Raw genomic sequence first — 18202 nt, forward strand, 5'->3', positions numbered from 1 at the left:
ATATACATCTGCACACACATGTAATATGCAGCTATTTGTACAGATCCAGAACATTTTTGGAAGGATATATGAGAATACAAACCAATTGTTGCCAAAAACTGCCTCTGAAGAGAAGAAATTGTTTCCCAAAATGAGGGAAATATCTCCTTATGGCACTCTTTTCTCCTCATTGCATGCTCTTTTGCATGGTTCCCACGTGCAAAATGTTTTGCCAATGACACATTTTTTTTTATTTAAAGAAGACACTTTAAACATTTTAAAAGAAGAAGTATTTATGAAGAATTCCTGATGACAAGAAAAGCCCTTACGAGCATGACAACGTGAGAAAAAAGAATGCATATATGCAAGTGTGCCTGGGTCACCTTGCTGTACAGCAGAAAATCAGCAGCACACTGTAAACCAGCTATAACGGAAAAACATAAAAATCATAATAAAAAAGAAAAGCCCTTCTGATATCTTAATTTTTTTTTTTAAATAAAGGCAAACTCCACAATGGCACGTGCCCTCAAAGGTCAAGGATGTTTGTACATCGTCCCCCACACTGATTGCAGGGCTGCAACTCCACGCACTGTTCCCAAGGCCCTCTAGGGCACGTCAGGTCACCAAGAACAGGTGCAGACCAGACGGATCTGCCAATGGGTGCAATCACCAGGACCAGAGGTTTTTCAAACTACCTCCCAGAGACCCCCAGGGGCTAAGACTTAGGGCCAGGAGGTAAGGAAACAGTGACCGAGGGAGGCTGGGGGCAGCCTGGGGAGGGTGGGGCTCCTCGTCCCAGCCCTGCTTCACCCAGAGAATGCATTTTTTAAAATATATATAAGTATAGCTGATTTCCAATACTGTGTTAGTTTCAGATGTAAAGTGACTCATTTATATATGTAGGTATTTTTTTTCAGATTACTTTCCATTATAGATTATAAGATATTTAATATAATTCCTGTGCTATTAGTAATCCCTTGCTGCTTATCTATTTTATGTGGTTTGTACCCAGCGAATTTCTCTTTGCTCCCTTACATAAATCCTTTAATTGGTGAAAAGAAAAAAACGCATACGAAGCCAACATTTGGCAGAAAGGAAGCCAAAGCAGAAGGGAGATCTTGTAACTCCTGCATCTTCTAACCCTTGGTTCAGCTGTGTTGCCACCCCCTGCTCGGCGGGTCCCCTTAATTCCTCGCAAATAATTTCCAAGCTGCAGGCGGGGCACACAATCCCGCGCCATTAGCTCTCAGTTTATTTTCTTCAGAATGAACGACATTGGAGCCATGGTGGAGCCTCATTGGAACCCTAATGGGAGGTGACAGCTGCCCGGCCTCCTTCAGGGGGTGACGGAGGATGCCTGCGCGTAGCAGGAACGGACGGCTGGTTTTTCCGCCCAGCCTGTTGCCACATCAAGCCTCGTTTGTGAAATTTACAGATCCGACGGCAAACGCTTTCCTCCGCCCCCGCCGCCTCCCGGACGGTGACTTCCCCAGGGTAGCCCCCGCAATAGGGGCGCGGGGAGAGATCCATTTTCGATGCGCCACTGCTCTCCAGGGAAAATCCAAATGTCAGTTTCTCAGAAGTCGGAGAGAACAAAAGAGATAAGCGCCTTAGAAGTCAAATCGCCCGAGTGATTTATGGCGCGGCCGGAACAGCAGATGGTCCTGGGTGATAAAAAACCGATTTCACCGAGGAGACCAGATTAAAGGATTAAATGTTTTGAAAAATATTTCATGTCATGCAAGGTGAGGCTCACAGAGGGTCCTAAACAAAGGACGTTTCCTGGCCTTCTGTGAAAGAACAGTTTTCTGACCAGGGAAATAAAGAGATCACTTTCCCAGCCCATGGGGGCTGGGGGGTTAAAAGTGAAAGGCCGAAGTCCTCGGAAGGCCCCACACCGCTCCACTTCTCTAACCTCCCTCCCTTCTCCCACCACTGTCCCCTCGCTCCTTCCTGCCTCACTGAGGTCGCACCTCCGGGCCTTTGCACAGGCTGTGCCTTGCTCAGCGGATAACCACCTGGCTCCGGCTCCCGCTTCCTCCGGGTCTCTACTCACGTGCGCCCTCATCTGGCGCTCCCCGTTCCCCGCAGCCTGCCTTAGGTGGCTCCAAAGCCCCATCATCCTGGGGAGAACGGCGTACGGACCGCCACCGTTCGACTTTTTTCTCTTTGTCCCCTTAGACGTGCTCTCCTAGGACTCTGTTCTCTTCCCACCTGTGTCCCCAGCACCTACGACAGGAACTGGCGTGCAGCAGGTGCTCAGTTCATATTTGTTGGGGTTGAACCAAAGCTGTGATGATGATGATAACGGAGGCATGACTGTGACGGTGATGGGCAGCACTTCCTGGCAGTCTACCCCGTGCCAGGCATCCTTCTGGGCGTTTCCATGTACCAACTGATCAACTTACACGCCATCCCAGTGCAGGTGGCCCTGAAGACCAGGCAGCCCCATTGACATGAAACTGTCCCTCCGTGTTTAACACTGCATCTTGGGAGTTCCCTGGTGGCCTAGTGGTTAAGGATCAGGCATTGTCACTGCTGGTTCAGATCACTGCTATGGCGTGGGTTTGATCCTTGGCCCCAAGGAACTTCTGTGTGGCGCAGGTGCAGCCAAAAAATACTGCATCTTCCCCAGCATCCTCCTTGCCTCTGTTCCCTCCATTCAAAACGCATCTCTGCCTTTGCTCACCTAACACCTCCTCCTCCTTTGGGAGAACTGAGACGCTGTGTCCCATCTTCATGTGTGTCAAGACTGATGTCCCTAAGGCTGAAACCTCATAAACAGTCAGGCTGAACTGCTCGGGGGTTTGAGCTCAGGTGTGAGAATCAGATGAGTCTGGCTGGGACCCCTGTCGCTGTGGGATCATACAGGAAATTCAGCGACCTCTCAGAGCCTCGGTTTTCCTCACATGCTAAATGGGTACAGAAGCAAGTGCCCGCTCCAGGGGTTTGCAGAGGGAGTGGATGAGGTCACCCCTGGGGTGCGAGGCTCAGCGACGTGCATCCACTGGTTTTATGATTCCCTCTGTTTTTGTGGACTCCGTGGCCTCAGGAGGCTCGGGTCCCATCGCCAGGATCTGCCACCTGCTCTTCAACTCGAGGTGGCTCTACTCTTCGCCTCTGCCAGTCTTCCCTGCCTCCTCCCTCCTTCCCGCCCTCCAGCGCTCATCCACGACGATGCTTTAGGGGTGAGGCTGACGCAGATGCAAAAGAAACCTATGAGCCTATCTCTGCCCCCGAGGAGTTTGGGACCTCAGTGGGGTGTGAAGAAACAGAAGACCTTCCGAAGCGATGCAATCATTTCTGGGGGGGTAGGGGGAGGGGAGAGGTGGTGGTGGGTGTGGCACAGAAGCAGCAAAGTTCCTAAGGGAACTCTGAGGGTCCCCTGTAGGTACTACTGCTGTCCCCATCATATAGGCGAGGAAACCGAGGTACATGGGCACTGCATGGGGGAGCACCAGGCTCACAACGTGGGCAGTCTGATCGCAGATGAGGGCAGGGCAGGCAGCATGGGCGAAGATCTCACCGTGTGCCAACACTGTGCTGGGTCCTCACCCACTGAATCTCACTATAACCCTCCAAGGTCACTGCTAGTATTAACCCACTTGCCTGACAAGGAAACAGGCGCAGAAATACCAAAAGCACTTGTCCCAGGTCACACGGCAGACGCAAGATTCAAGCCTGGGTCTGTCTGACTCTGGCTTTTTCCTGTCCCGGGAGCTTGGCTCTGAGGAGCTGCTTCCGTCTAGCCCATGAGATTCCTGTGGCTTTGCCAGCTTGGGGACCCCCTGCTCACATGCCCCTGCCTCCCACCTGCCTATGGACCAGCCCCAGCTCTGGATGTAGTCATGGAACTGCTGCCCCCAGGGACACGTTTCTGGAAAGAGCTCATCCTGGCCCCTGCTCTCTGCAGCCAGCCTTCCCCTCTGATGCCACGCAGCCAAAAATAAGATAACAGCATGTCCAATCCCTCTGACAAAAAAGGCAGCTCTCCCCAGACTGGCAAGATCCTTTATGAAAATCCCAGACAAGTCACCGTGCTCACCTGGCATTTTCATTCCTGCCCAGGGAGTGTAAGGCCGGCTGGCTGCAAAGCAGCTGCTGAACTTATATTTATGGTACAGATCAGACAAGAACGTGCCGGCGCCGAAAGCCCTTCTTGGATAAAGATGGTTCCGTTAAGGTTTCAACCTGGTGTCTATTTTTTTTTTTTCCCCATTCCTTGAGGGGATAGTTTTGGAAGCCTCTAGATTTGCAAAGCCATTCTGCTGCTGCTCTCCTTAGGACACAGTTCTGGGCTGCTTCAGTGGGAAGCCCAGTTCCGTGGGTCCAAGTCCAGATTCCACCGGAGCAAACAGCTGGATATCGAACCAGAGGAGGCTGGATCAATGATTAACAGCACATCTGTGCCTTGGAACCTCACAGGGCCCTTGGAGAAGAGGACACAGGTCTGTTACAGGAACATAGTTCATGTGTGATGAAAAATGCCAAGTGCAAACCAGAATGAATAATAATCCAGACACAAGTTCCACGTATTGGAGGATCACAGTTGTGGAAACTTATGGAGACAGGAAGCAGATTGAAGGTGCTGGGGGTTGGGGGGGAGGGGAGGGGAGGCAGCTGTTTGATGGGTACAGGGTTTCTTTTTGGGGTGATGGAAATATTTTGGAACTAGATAGAGGTGGTGGTTGTACAACATTGCAAAGGTACTACACGCCACTGAATGGACTGCTTTTGTTGGGTTAATTTTACATTATGGGAACTTCATCTCAGTAAAAAAAATTTTAAACCATATGAGCAAAATACCATTAAGGAAACACTATGAGCTGAGTGTGACTGCTTCATGGAAAAGTCTAGGCGCACATGCGCACGCGCACACACACCCACACCCCAACAGAGTTTATGTTTTAGAGGGAAAATTTAGATGCTTTTTACTTGATGCCTTTCTGTATTGTCTCCGTGTGTTTCACAGTAAACATCATTGTTTTTATAATCAGGAAAAAAACGTAAACCATTTCCATTTAAGGAGAAAGAATCCAGTCTCCATAGCTGCCCCAGTTTACCCGCATCACCCACCCCCTTCATTCCTGGGCAAGAGCTTTCTGCTTCGTTGGAATGTTCCAGAGACTTAACAGCCTGACCCATAAAAATGCGCCCAGGACTGGTTTGCTTGGTGCAGGAAGAAAGCCAGATTCCCTCTAAGCTTTACTTGCTCTTCCTCTGGAATTCGGACGTCAAAGATCTAAAAATACGCCTCTCCCTGGAACACAGGGCTTGCAGTTCAGTGTGGCTGACGAATGCCACTTCCTGACGCCTGGGAATTTGGCTCTAGGAGCCATTTGGTGCTCGGCTAATGGGACTTTCTTGAAGAGGTACTGAGCCATCTGGGCCCTCACACCATGACAGCCCACTCCAGTATATGTCGAGAGCAAGGCTGCACACTCAGCTGCTGTCCACGGAGCCCCACTCTGCACCTGAAAGTCTTCCAGAACTTTCCATCCCTCTTCGTCTGTTTTAGAAAGTTTTCATGTAACTGATTCATTCATTTCATGGTAAACTCACAGTTCCTGGGCCTACTATGAGCCGTGCACAGGCTGCATCTGAGCTGAACCGAACCAGAAGACATGGCCCGTGCCTTCACATGGCTCAGCTCCTGACCATCGACAAATAGAAATCAACCAAACATCGCACAGAGAAAAGCAAAGGAATTGCTTTCTTGGGTTTATCTGTGAAAGATGATGCGAAACTAAAGAAGGCCAGAATAAGAAAAAAACAATCATTCAGGTCATCATAAGGGAGCTATAACGTTAAGAAGGAGAAGTCAAGAAATTGTGAAAACTTTTTTTTTTTTTTGGCGGTCCCTGCGGCGTATGCAAAAATTCCCAGGCCAGGGATCGAACCCAAGCCACGGCAGTAACAACGCCGAGTGCTTAACCACTAGGCCACCAGGGAACTCCAAGAAGTTATGAAAAGTTTTAAAAGCGACGTAAGGGGTGTTGAGGCATCAGGAACCAGCTATCTCAGGAGGGGACCCCCAAAGCTAAGACAAGAGACTTCACAGAATCCTAAGAGGGACCTCAGGTTCCCACTGCTTTTTCAAAAGATTATCATGGTAGGTAAAAGACATACGACATAAAACTTACCATTTTCACCATTTTCAAGTGTGCAATTCTAGGGCACTGATGAAATGCACAGTATTGTGCAACCACCACCTCTATTTCTAAAAACGTTTACATCACCCCAAACAGTCATTCTTTTTTAAAAAAAATGTTGTGTGTGTTACTGGAAGAATCCTATTCTCATTAAGCAGCTCCTCCTCTTTCCACCTCAGCCCCCAGCACCCTCTAACCTACTTTCTGTCACTGTGAATCTGCCCTTTTTGAACATATCACACAAATAGCTCCTACGATATATGGCTTTTTTGGACCAGCATCTTTCACTGAGCATGATGTTTCCAGGGTTCATCGAGGCTGTAGCATGCTCAGTACCTCTTTCCTTTTTCACAGCTGAATAATATTCCACTGTGTGGCTAAGACCTATTTTGGGGACCCACGCAGAGCTCCTGGACATCCGGGCTGGTTCCACTTGGGTTGCCGTGACCAGCGCCGCTACAGACAGTCAGGTATGCCTCCCCCTGCTTTCCTGTCTCCCTCCCTCTCCCACAAGTACTCCTGGATGCTTTTTCCCTCATTTGTTTCTACCTGGAATTAACTACAGGACTGAAATCTCAGGTAAGGGAGCCAGGTTCAGGGAGGAGAAAACCCCAACTTCACACCATTCCTTTTCCTTCCTTCCTTCCGGTCATCCCTCCAGCTCATCCCTCTTGTCCTTAAAATGTTTCTGAGAGCCTGTGATGGGCCAGGCCCTGCACGAGGCCCCCAGGGATGGCCCCGCCGACAGGGAGCACTTCACCATGACGTCCCATGTCCCCTCTCTCCAGCCCCCAGGGAGGACCCACGGGGTCTCGGCCAGGAACTGAGCAGCCCTCCCCCCAGGTGTGCATCCTGGTGGCCCTGCTGATGGAGTCCTGCAGGGGTACAATCCCAGGTCTTGCAGGGAGCGAGGAAAGCCTCCAGGACTCTGAGGACCCAACGACAGCTTCACCCATCCATGGCCGGAATGGGGCGGTGGTGAGCCACTCCCTGCTTTGGCCTTGACTTCCTCCCCTGGGCAATGTCTACACCAGGCTGCTAGGTGCAAACAACAGAACTGACTGCATCTGTTCGCAGAAGCTGCTCCATGAGGGTTCTAGCCTGCTGTAACCACACACCACGGGCTGCCTGGTTTAAAACAGTGAAAATGCGTCATCTCCCAGCTCTACAGGCTGAAGTCCAAAGTCAAGGTGTCAGCAGGGCTGGTTCCTTCTGAGGCCGGGGAGGGGAGAGTGTCTGTTCCAGGCCTCTCTCCTGGCGGCTCCTGGAGATCTTTGGAGCAACATGGCCTGAGAAGCATCACTCTCACTTCTGACTCCAGCCTCACACAGCCCTCTCCCCGTGCCTCTGTTCTGTGCCTCTTGTCTTCCTCTAAGCTCACCGGCCACACAAGACTAAGGGCCTCCCTCACTCCCATATGTCCCCATCTTAGCTGATCACACCACCGTGTCCCTATTTCCACATAAAGTCACGCACACAGGCCCCAGGGCTTAGGATGCAAGCAGATCTTTTGGGGGAGGGGGAAACACAAATCCACCACACAGATCTGAGACCAGGATTTCAGGGCAGGGGGGTCTATTTGCAAGGGGACCCCAGGGAGCTCCCGAGGGGCCCTGGGGACATGAGACGGGGAAGGGAGGGGTCGTCCGGGGACCACTCAAGCACAGATGACTGCCATGGGCACCCAGAACTCAAACCCAAGGGGACCCTCTGAGAAAGCATCCAATCACTTTTCAGAGGCTTCCCACCTGGGGATGAGGAAGTGGGGCCACGGGCTTTCAGCTCCACCTGCCCCACCATATGGACCCCAACATTTGGCATATCCTGCGCACCAGCCAAGCGGGCTCCATGGGCAGAGCTTCCAGGATGAGGTGAGGACTTCAGGACTCAGGGAAGGATGAGAGCACAGGGGTGGTATATGCACAGCCCCGGGCCACCTGCCTCTCCCACTCCTGCCAACTTAGCAGAAAACCAAAGAGGCACTAGAAAACTCTGGTGCCAACAGAAGTAACCAGAGAGAGGAGGCCCAGCCTGGAGAGACCAGGGAACATGCCTGGCACAGGCTGCCACCTGCCACAGTGCCTCTGTGCCCAGAAGATGCAGCCCTGGGCAGGCTAACTGCAAAGGGGCAGCCCATTCCACGGTAAGCCTTACAAGATGCACCCCTGGCTCCTGGCTGCTGCAGCTGGTAGTGCCCCCTCCGCTGGGCAAGCATCTTGGGGCAGGGTGCAAACCGCAGAGCCATTTCCACCTGCCCTGGATGGGAGCTTAAGGGACAAAACAGACCCAAAGCCACAGTCACACCTACAGGGGCCATCAGGCTACATGGTCCCCAGGCTGACAGGGCAGCCACAATGCATGCTACTGGGGAGACGTGTTCAGAAGATCATGAGATATAACGCATGGCGAATGCTTGCCCTGACACACAGGACACACTCAATAAAGAATGGGTCTTATAACCTTCATCAAATGCCAGGTAAGCAAAGCCCAGAACACAGCACAGCGCTGACCTTAATTCTCCAGGAAGGCTCTTGGGCCACTGACTAACATTGCACTTCCTGGAGCTCCCCTCATGGCTCAGCAATAACAAACCCGACTAGTATCCATGAGGACGTGGGTTGCATCCCTGGCCCCGCTCAGTGGGTTAAGCATCCAGCATTGTCCGGAGCTGTGGTGTAGGTCACAGAGCCAGCCTGGATCTCGAGTTCCTGTGGCTGTGGCCGGCAGCTACAGCTCTGATTGGACCCCTAGGCTGGGAACTTCCTTGTGCCCCACGGGTGTGGCCCTAAAAAGCAAACACAAAAACCAAAAAAATCTCCACATCCTAACCTATTCCATGCCAACTTATCCAGCCTCCTAAATACCTGGTTCTGTCTTTGTTTTGCTTTGATTTGATCAGGACACATATAGAGAAGGTGTCCGCCCGCGCACGGAGCGGCGGGTTCTCGCCGTCTTTCCCCTGGACTGCAAAGCAGCACTGCCACCTCCCCCTCTGCAGATGAGGGAACGGAGGCCCACGGAGGACAAGCCCTCTTCTCCTTATAAGTCTCCCCAGAAGGCCTGTCCTGGCTTCCCCTCTGGCACTGTCTCTTGGGCAGAAAGATGCCTATAGCATCCAGGCAATCCCCCTATTCCCCCGCGCCTACTCCGCCAAGGGGCGGGGCTTTGAAAAGGGGAGGAGCCTGAACGCAGGATGCGGGAGGCCTTGCGGGTCCAGATTTAACACCAGCTCTCCGCCTGCAACCTCTGCAGATGCCCACGGCGTAAAACCCCCCGCCCTGACTGACTTCGAACTACCAACGTGGAGTTCGCGTCCTGGTGCAGCGGAAACGAATTGGACTAGGAACCATGAGGTTGAGGGTTCGATCCCTGGCCTCGCTCAGTGGGTTAAGGATCCAGCGTTGCCACGAGCTGTGGTGTAGGCCGCAGACACGGCTTGGATCTGGCCTTGCTGTGGCTGTGGTGTAGGCCGGCTGCTGCAGCTCCGATTCCACCCCTAGCCTGGGAACCTCCATATGCCGCTGGTACAGCCCTAGAAAAGACAAAAAAAAAAACCAAAAAACAAACAAAAAAAACTACTACCAACGTGAAGCTGCTGAATGAGAAGTTGGGAAGAGATGTGTAATAGCACCTTGATAGATGGCATTTCTGCCACACAGATGCCACAGACACAAATGACCCCGAGAGCTGGGAGAATGGTAGGAATGCTACCAAAATCATCAGGAACTGATTCTCCCAAGGAGAACTGACTTCCTTTCTTAACATACATTATATGATTATATATTTATATGACTTAACTTTTACTAAGGGCTCTGTTTAACTCTGAGGAGTGGGTACAAGCTGGCTTCAGCAGCATCCTGGATGTCCAGCCTCCCCTCGCCCTGCCCTGGCCCATAGGGCCCAGGGCCAAGGTGGATGAGCTGACAGCTCGGAGTGGGGCGATGGGGGCCCCCTATGAGTCCTGCTTCCGAGCGTGTGGGGGCTGCTTCCTATTACTCCTCAATTTCCTGTTGGACATTTGCACGAAAGTTAGAATCAGAACTGAAAGGGCCTTGGCCATCACCTGGTCCTCTGCCTTCATTTTCCAGGTAACAACCTGAGGCCCAGAGAGGGGCAGCGAGCAGCCCAAGGCTGCAGAGCTCAATAGAGATGCCACTGAGATGAATTCCTGGGCCAGGTGCCCTGCCCAGACTCCCTGCCCAGGCTCCCCGACCTCTGAGCCACAAGTCAGCAGTCTGTCTTTCCCGGGGCTGCCTCCGAGGCATGCTCTTGGCACAAACCTCTCCTGTGCATAGGCGCTGGAGAGGGAAGCTGATCCTTTGATAACCGGGGTGGGGGGAGTTCCAATCCAGTCAGTGCAAATTACTCAGAGTGCTTGCGTTCTTACAAATGGTGGCCAGAAGTGATTTCAGTTCCAGGCCTGTGTTTTTTAAAAGACCCGCCCCCATCCCCTATGCACACTGTCCCCAAACTTCCCAGGCTCCTTGTGCCTCCTAGTGAGAGGTCACGGCATCTGCTCCTGTGACACTCCAGGACAAGGTGGAGACAAGGCCCGATGGTGTACCGGAAAGTTCTCTGTGGTCCTAGAACCAAAGTGCTGGACACTCAGAGGCCTAAATCATCCTGTTGGGCCAGCAAAGAGCACAGGGGAATCCAACCTGAGAAGTGTCTCACTCCCTCCTTGCACACGCGTGCCCTCCCCTGTAGCGAGAGGGCTCCAGGTGCAGTGCTTCCGCCGCAGTGCCTCAGGCCTCGCTAAGTCTTCTTCTAGGAATGTCCTTCCTCCTCCTACTTCTTAGTAGTCCTTCAAGATCTGGCCACCTCCTCCAGGAAGCTTTCTGTGACTACACCGTCTCACAAGAGCTCGTCCCCTCCAAGCACTTAGCACTATTTCACCTGCTACTCTGCTGCTCTACACCCTCGTGGGGTCCTGCCTCACCTGTAAAGTGTGAGCTGTGGAGGCTGCGATCAGCCTCAATGCCATGCCTGGGGTCATTAAACCTTTCCCTCTCCCTCTTCCGGCAGACACCTATTCATCCTTTAAAGCCTTAGGCTGAATGTCCTCAACCCTGGAAAACCCTCCCTGACTCTCTTGGGGGCATAGCTGTACACATTCTTCTGGGCATCCATTGCATTTACCTATAATTTTATTTTTGTCTTTTTTTTTTGGTCTTCTTTTTCTTTTCAGGGGCTGCATCTGTGGTATACGAAGGTTCCCAGGCTAGGGGTCTAATCAGAGCTGTAACCACCGGCCTATGCCACAGCCACAGCCACACAGGACCCGAGCCGTGTCTGCGATCTACACCACAGCTCATGGCAACACTGGATCCTTAACCCACTGAGCGAGGCCAGGGGTCAAACCCTCAGCCTCATGGTTCCTAGTTGGATTCGTTTCTACTGCACCACAATGTATACACCTTAATTTAAAAACACCCCACTGCACAACAGCCAAGACATGGAACCAACTAAATGTCCATCAATAGATGAATGGATGTGGTACATATGTACAATGGAATACTACTCAGCCAGAAAAAAGAACAAAATAATGTCTTTCACAGCAACATGGATGCCACTAGAGATTCTCATCCTAAGTGAAGTAGGTCAGAAAGAGAAAGACAAATACCATATGAATCATTTACATGTGGAACCTAAAATATGGCACAAATGAACCTCTCTACAGAACAGAAACTGACTCATGGACACAGAGAACAGGCTTGTGGTTGCCAAGGGGGAGGGGGAGGGACTGGGAGTTTGGGGTTAGTAGATGGGGCCTATCACATTTCAAATGGGTAAGCAATGAGGTCCTGCCATACGTGTGTGACTGGGTCACTTTTCTGGACAGCAGAAATTGGCACAACATTGTGAATCAACTATAATCAAAAAATTTTTAAAAAAATACCCTATTGCTGACGACTGTTAGCCATCCTCTGAGCCTGCAATGAGTCATGACATTTTTGCAAGAGTCCCACCAAAGATCACTGATCACAGATCAACATGACAAATAGAATACTAATGAAAAAGTTTGAACTAGTGCAAGAATTACCCGAATGTGACACGGAGACACGAAGTGAGCAAACGCTGTTGGAAAAATGGTGCCGATAGACTTGCTCGAAGCAGGGTTGCTACAAACCTGCCGTTAGTAAAACTGCAGCATCACGAAGCACAACAAAACAAGCTGTCCTTGTGTTGTGTGTTTCCTTTCAGTTCTCCTTCATTCTCTGCAACCCCAGCCTGAGGGGGTAATGCGAGTTCCCCAAGGCAGGTAGGGATGTGATGTCTGCACCCCCACATCTAGGGCAATAGGGGCCCAGGCAAACAGTGGTGATCAAACATCCATATTGGATGAAAGGAAGTGAAAGCAACACATCAGTCTCTTTCAGATAGGGTCACTGGTGCTCAGAGACGTCAAACCACTTTCCTGAAGTCACACAGACAGTCAGCAACAGAGTCTAGATTCAAACCTAGACAGGGCTGCAGGGCGCACGCTTCTCGCCTCTCACCATGGCATGGCATCCCTTTGTATTGCTACCACATGTCACCCAGGCCACCCCCCCACCAGACTGTGCCACCCTGGAGGGTGGGAGCTGATGCCTCCATCCCACAGGACCGCACACAGCGCCTGGCTGTGTTTCCACTAAATATTTATTGAATGAGTCAGGAACCGCATGGATGCATAATTGCATCCTATCGACATGTGGTTATTGACAGGAGAGGCGCAGCACTCCAAAACGTGTCACTGCCCCCCTGGGCGTTTTTAGGGGCCCCTTGCTTCTTTACTTCCAGGCGTGGAGGCTTTAGAGGGCGGTGAGTTCCATCTGCCTCCCACCCGACTTTGGCACAACTCAGAGAAAGACAGACCCCTGCCCTGGACCGCCCGCGATGGCCGGGTGGGAGTGGGAGGGTCAAACAGTGGGGGGATCACCCGTTCACCCGTTTCCCCCCAGCACCCCCGCCCCCGAGCCGAGGCACTTACGCGGGATCTCTCCGCCAGCCTCACGTGCAGTGCCCGTTTCGAGATATTCTTGGCCGAAGCGGCTTCCAGGAGCAGCAGCAGGAAGCAGAGCGCCCAGCTGACCTTCCTCCGGCCGCTGCCCATCCTGCGGCTGGTCAAAGGCATTTCCTCCCAGACGGTCAGAGGCGAGGGGCCCCCTCGCCGCCGGGTAGGTCCTGGAAGTGGGGAGCTGAAGTGTGCACCGCCTGCCGGACGGCCTCAGCTCCACTGCGGGTCCCTGGGATCATGTGTCTGCCCCCTCCCCACCCCCTCCCCCGACGGTGGCCGCCCGCCCGCCCGCCTGCCGGGTTATTTTTAGCCGGCCCTATTACATCTGGCCGCAGAGACTGCTCAGAAGGCAGAGGCAGCAGGCGGGAGCAACAGGCTGGCTGGGAGACGTGGCCGGGAGTGGCCCTGTCACACTGCGATAATGAGCACTTCCCTGCAGCTGGGCGGGCCCCTCCTCGGGAGGGTGCCAGCTTGAGGGGTGGGGGGGGCGGCCAGGCTGTGGGGGGTGGCGGGGGAAGGGGCTCTGGGCTGCTACCTGGTCCAAGTTTTGAACTGGCCTGACTCACCCTTCTGCCCACAAGAGCACCATTGTTGCTGAATGGGCCCAGTAGGGCCGGGGCTGTGGGAAGAGGATGCACAGCCGGGAATGGTAGCGACCTTCTCTCTGACGCCAGTGTGCGGACAATTGCTCATATCGTGTGTTTCTTGGGAGAGCTCAATGCCGTTGTGCGTGTGTGTAGTGTGTTTCCCCAACGTCATAAGTGTGCTATAAATATCAGCTTGCGTGTGTTTCACACAAGGATCTGGATTTCACAAACTTTACATTCTATTGCCTGTTCTCCGCAACCCCCAGACAGACACTGCTCTGATGCCCATTTTGCAGATGGGGAAACAGAGGTACAGTCCATGCCTGGGGTCAGGCAGCAGGGCGCAGAGCTAGGTCACCACCCAGCCCTGTCTGCCTACTGTGACGCATCACCAGGTGAAGCGGAGGGACCCACTTCAGCACGCAGTAGGCACCAGCTGGATGCAGAGAATAAATGTCATCTTTGTAAGGATCTCGAAGGGCGTATCCCTGGTCTGTGGACAAAGAGATGGTCCCCAGAGGCAGGCGGGCCACCCAAAGCACCCCCCACTCCCACTTGTGACTGATCTTCCAAGTGCTTCCCTCAGCACATGGCACAGGGCTTGGGACACAGGAGGTGCTCAATAAATGTGCAACTGTGCCATCAATTCCTCAGCTATATTCGAACCACGGAGACCCAGGACGCCAAGTGTGACCCAGTCAGTGAATTCACGGCCGACGTTAACTTACAAAAATGACCTTCTCAAGTCTTTAAGACAAGGGCTGACCCCAGGGGAACACGGCTGCCCTGTGGGTTTCATGTGGAAGGAGAAAATTCTCTGAGACGAGAAATAAGCAGGGTACAAATGCACCCAGGGAAGCAGCCGCTTTCCTTTGATCAGGACGAGGCAGGGGCCTGGCCTGACAGCCAGCCTGGATGCTCACAGCTGGGGCCAAGGGGGGCCAGCCAGGGCCTGGGGCCCGTCACGATGTCACAGCAGGCGGCCCCTCCCCGATTCCGGCCAGGCCTCAGAACTTTCTGTTCCAAGTGACGGAGGTCCTCCTGGTTTATCTGAGCTCTGGAGACCTGGACGTGATCCCAAGCTTAGTGGGCTGTCCTCCTGGGACTTATCAAGCCTGAGTGTGACTTCCTGCCAATCCATGGGCGAGGTTTCCTCTGGGAAAGCCTTGGCGCTGGCGAGGCCTTTCATCTCCTCTGCTGCCAGGGACCAGCTGGTGAGGCTGGGCTGCTGGGGTCTGACAGCCCCGGCCTGCTGATGGCTTTGCCCCCTCCAGGAAGCACCTCCTTCAAAAATACAAAGGGTGGAGTGCCTGTCATGGCTCAGCAGTAGCCAATCCGATCAGTATCCATGAGGATGTGGGTTCAATCCCTGGCCAGCTCAGGGGGTGAAGGATCTGGTGTTGCCATGAGCTATGGTGTACGTTGCAGACTTGGCTCAGATCTGGCGTAGGCTGGCAGTAGCAGCAGCTCTGATTCGACCCCTAGCCTGGGAACTTCCATATCCACAAGTGTGGCCCTAAAATAGACAAAAGAAAAAAAAAAAACAAAGGGCACAAGTACTTAGGGCTTCATTCGAAGGAGCAGAGGATGTGGCTACAGGATCTAGGGAAAAATTTTGCCCTCCGACCCCATAAAACTCCCCCACCTGATCACTGAGGCTTCACATTCCTTCCCCAAAGAGGTAGAATATCTCTTCCATGGTGATGAGATCAGGCCAATGAGTGCTCTGGCAAAGAGGATGGGGTGGCATTAATTCATATTTCATACTAGAGTGTGAATGACTTCCAGCAGAAAGAAACATAGAGGCAGAAGGAGGAGGAGCAGAGAAATTCATTCATTCAAACATGTGAATGCCTACTATGTGGCAGGCCAGCAATCCCAGAGAAAGTAAAGCCAGGTCCAGCCCCTGCCTTTACGGGGCTTAGCAAGTGGAGGAGTTCCGTTAGTCAGTGTTTTTAATAACCACTTAGGTGGCACCTTTTGGTGCCAGGTCTTGAAAAATACTAATCCATTGAACCCATCACAGCGCTACCAGGTAGTTACTATCATCATCCCATTTGACAGGTAAGACTGAGTCTCAGATGACTTTAAAAACATTCAGGAGTTCCCGTCGTGGCGCAGTGGTTAACGAATCCGACTAGGAACCATGAGGTTGCGGGTTCGGTCCCTGCCCTTGCTCAGTGGGTTGACGATCCGGCGTTGCCGTGAGCTGTGGTGTAGGTTGCAGACGCGGCTCGGATCCCGCGTTGCTGTGGCTCTGGCGTAGGCCGGTGGCTACAGCTCCGATTCGACCCCTAGCCTGGGAACCTCCATATGCCGCAGGAGCGGCCCAAGAAATAGCAACAACAACAACAACAACAACAACAACAAAGACAAAAGACAAAAAAAAAACCAAAAAACATTCACTCATGTAATCTATCAAAACTGTTAGACAGGTACTGTTACTATCCCCATTTTACAGACAGGTAAACTGAGAGTCAGAGACATGAACAATCTGCCCAGCTATGCACGGCTGATCCCTGGCAGAGCTGGGATTGAAACCCGACATTCGCTTTCAGAGACGGGCTCAAAACAATGCACCATGTGTCCACAGGAGCCAAGCTGCAACAAGGACTTATGGGGCGGGGCGGGGGGGGGGGGGGGATGACCTAGTCACAGAAGCCAGCAGAGGTCCCCCAGGGGAGGGGCCCCATATCTGAGAAGGGAAGGATGAGGCTGGACAGAGAACAGGCTTGACATGCAGACCGATGGCGTTAGAATACTCTGCCGTGGGGAAGGAGAGGGAGGCAGAGGCTACGCCTGGGGTGGGCCTTGCCTCCACGGCCGGGAGGTACCCATCCAAACAGGGCCACACTCGTCCTTAGGCCCTCGGGGCTTTTGCCTGCCTGGGCTCCTTCCTCTATTAAAGAAAACAAAATTGCCCAAGATCTGTTACAACTGTGTATTGATTAAAAGACAAATACAAGACAGGCTGGAATACAATCTTTTCATTTCTTGTGATTTTAAAAGAATTTAAAACACTTGCCTGATGGAGTTCCCATCGTGGCTCAGTGGTAATGAACCTGACTAGTATCCTTTTTTTTAATTACTTTATGAATTTTATTACATTTATAGGTGTACAACATTCATCACAACCAAATTTTATAGCATTTCCATCCCAAACCCCCAGCGCATCCCCCCACCCCCCAACCTGTCTCATTTGGGAACCATAAGTTTTTCAAAGCCTGTGAGTCCGTATCTGCTCTGCAAAGAAATTCATTGTGTCCTTTTTTCAGATTCCACATGTAAGTGATAGCATTTGGTGTTGGTGTCTCACTGTCTGACTGCCTTCACTTAGCATGATCAGTTCTATGTCCATTCGTGTTGCTGCAAATGCCGTTATTTCTTTCCTTTTAATGGCTGAGTAATATTCCATCGTGTCTATGTACCACATCTTCTGTATCCACTCCTCTGTCGATGGACATTTAGGTTGTCTCCATGCCTGACTAGTATCCTTGAGGATGCGGGTTCAATCCCTGGCCTTGCTCAGTGGGTTAAAGGATCCTGCATTGCCATGAGCTGTGGTGTAGGTTGCAGACATGGCTCGGATCTGGCATGGCTGTGGCTGTGGCATAGGCCAGCAGCTGTAGCTCTGGTTTGACTTCTAGCCTGGGAACTTCCATATGCTGCAGGTGCGGCCCTAAAAAGATAAAAAACAAAAATCCCTTGCCTGGGCCCCTTAAATTCTCCTGGGCCCTGGGTCCAAATACTGCTGTGTGCCCTCAGGCAAGCCTTTGCACTCTCTGGGCCAGGATTATATAGACAGTACAGGTAGAGTATAAGTTTAGGAGGTGCCCTGTTCTTGGCAGAGCATCCTCTGCAACAGCAGGAGGCCCGGTGGGAAAGGCCCTCAGGTTGCACCACTGTCCTGAAGAACCGCCCCGCCCAGCTTGGTTCCAGGCTGTGAATGAAAGCAGATGTCCCCTGGGTCGCTTGTTCTTGGAGAGCCAGACCCTGACCTCAGTTCACCCCAATGTCCAGCCCTTGACCTCTGCTCAGTGTCCCTCTTCTGCCTTAGCTCATGGCCGATGCCCTCCCAGCCAAGAATTCCTGCTTCCCTCCACCCACATCCTTCCTCCTGCCCCACAGGGACCGGTCCAGGTCCGGGAACTGACCCCTCTACCCTGGCCTATGGGACCTCCCTCCTTCCTTTGTCACTGAGGACTGCTGCAGGAAAAGGTCCCCTTTCTGGCAGGAGGAAGCCACAAGGCCAGCAGACACAGGAGGAAGGGCTCAGCCCCTTTCTCCCGAGCCTGAACCTGCTACCAAGGCCATCGGCAGACTCAGTCCCTCTTGAGCTGCGGGCCCAGGTCACTGCTGGGCTTCTTCTGGCTTTTCCCACCGGACCTGGACCAGCCCACAAAGCAGGGTTTATCTCTCGGCCTCTTGCTTTCATTTCTCCCTCAAAGCACACGAGACGATGAAAACCTGCCCCACCCACCTCC

The 18202-nt window shown here is 52.5% G+C and overlaps 1 protein-coding gene and 1 long non-coding RNA gene across 2 annotated transcripts in view; one reads left to right on the forward strand and one right to left on the reverse strand.

Annotated features, from left to right (window-relative positions):
- The window catches only part of WFDC1 (WAP four-disulfide core domain 1), a 31434-nt gene extending 18051 nt beyond the window's left edge, over positions 1–13383 (reverse strand). The window contains exon 1 of the mRNA XM_047791298.1: positions 13105–13383. Within this exon, the coding sequence (XP_047647254.1) occupies positions 13105–13248 (144 nt within the window). The 5' untranslated portion in view covers positions 13249–13383. The remainder of the gene's footprint in view (positions 1–13104) is intronic.
- On the forward strand, positions 3956–8596 carry LOC125133159 (uncharacterized). The gene is made up of 3 exons (XR_007136428.1): positions 3956–4427; positions 6486–6601; positions 6920–8596. It is a non-coding gene; the product is annotated as an uncharacterized LOC125133159 (long non-coding RNA).
- Positions 13384–18202: the final 4819 nt, after the last annotated feature.

This window comes from Phacochoerus africanus, chromosome 8, assembly GCF_016906955.1.
Source record: "Phacochoerus africanus isolate WHEZ1 chromosome 8, ROS_Pafr_v1, whole genome shotgun sequence".
NCBI classification, from domain to species: domain Eukaryota; kingdom Metazoa; phylum Chordata; class Mammalia; order Artiodactyla; family Suidae; genus Phacochoerus; species Phacochoerus africanus.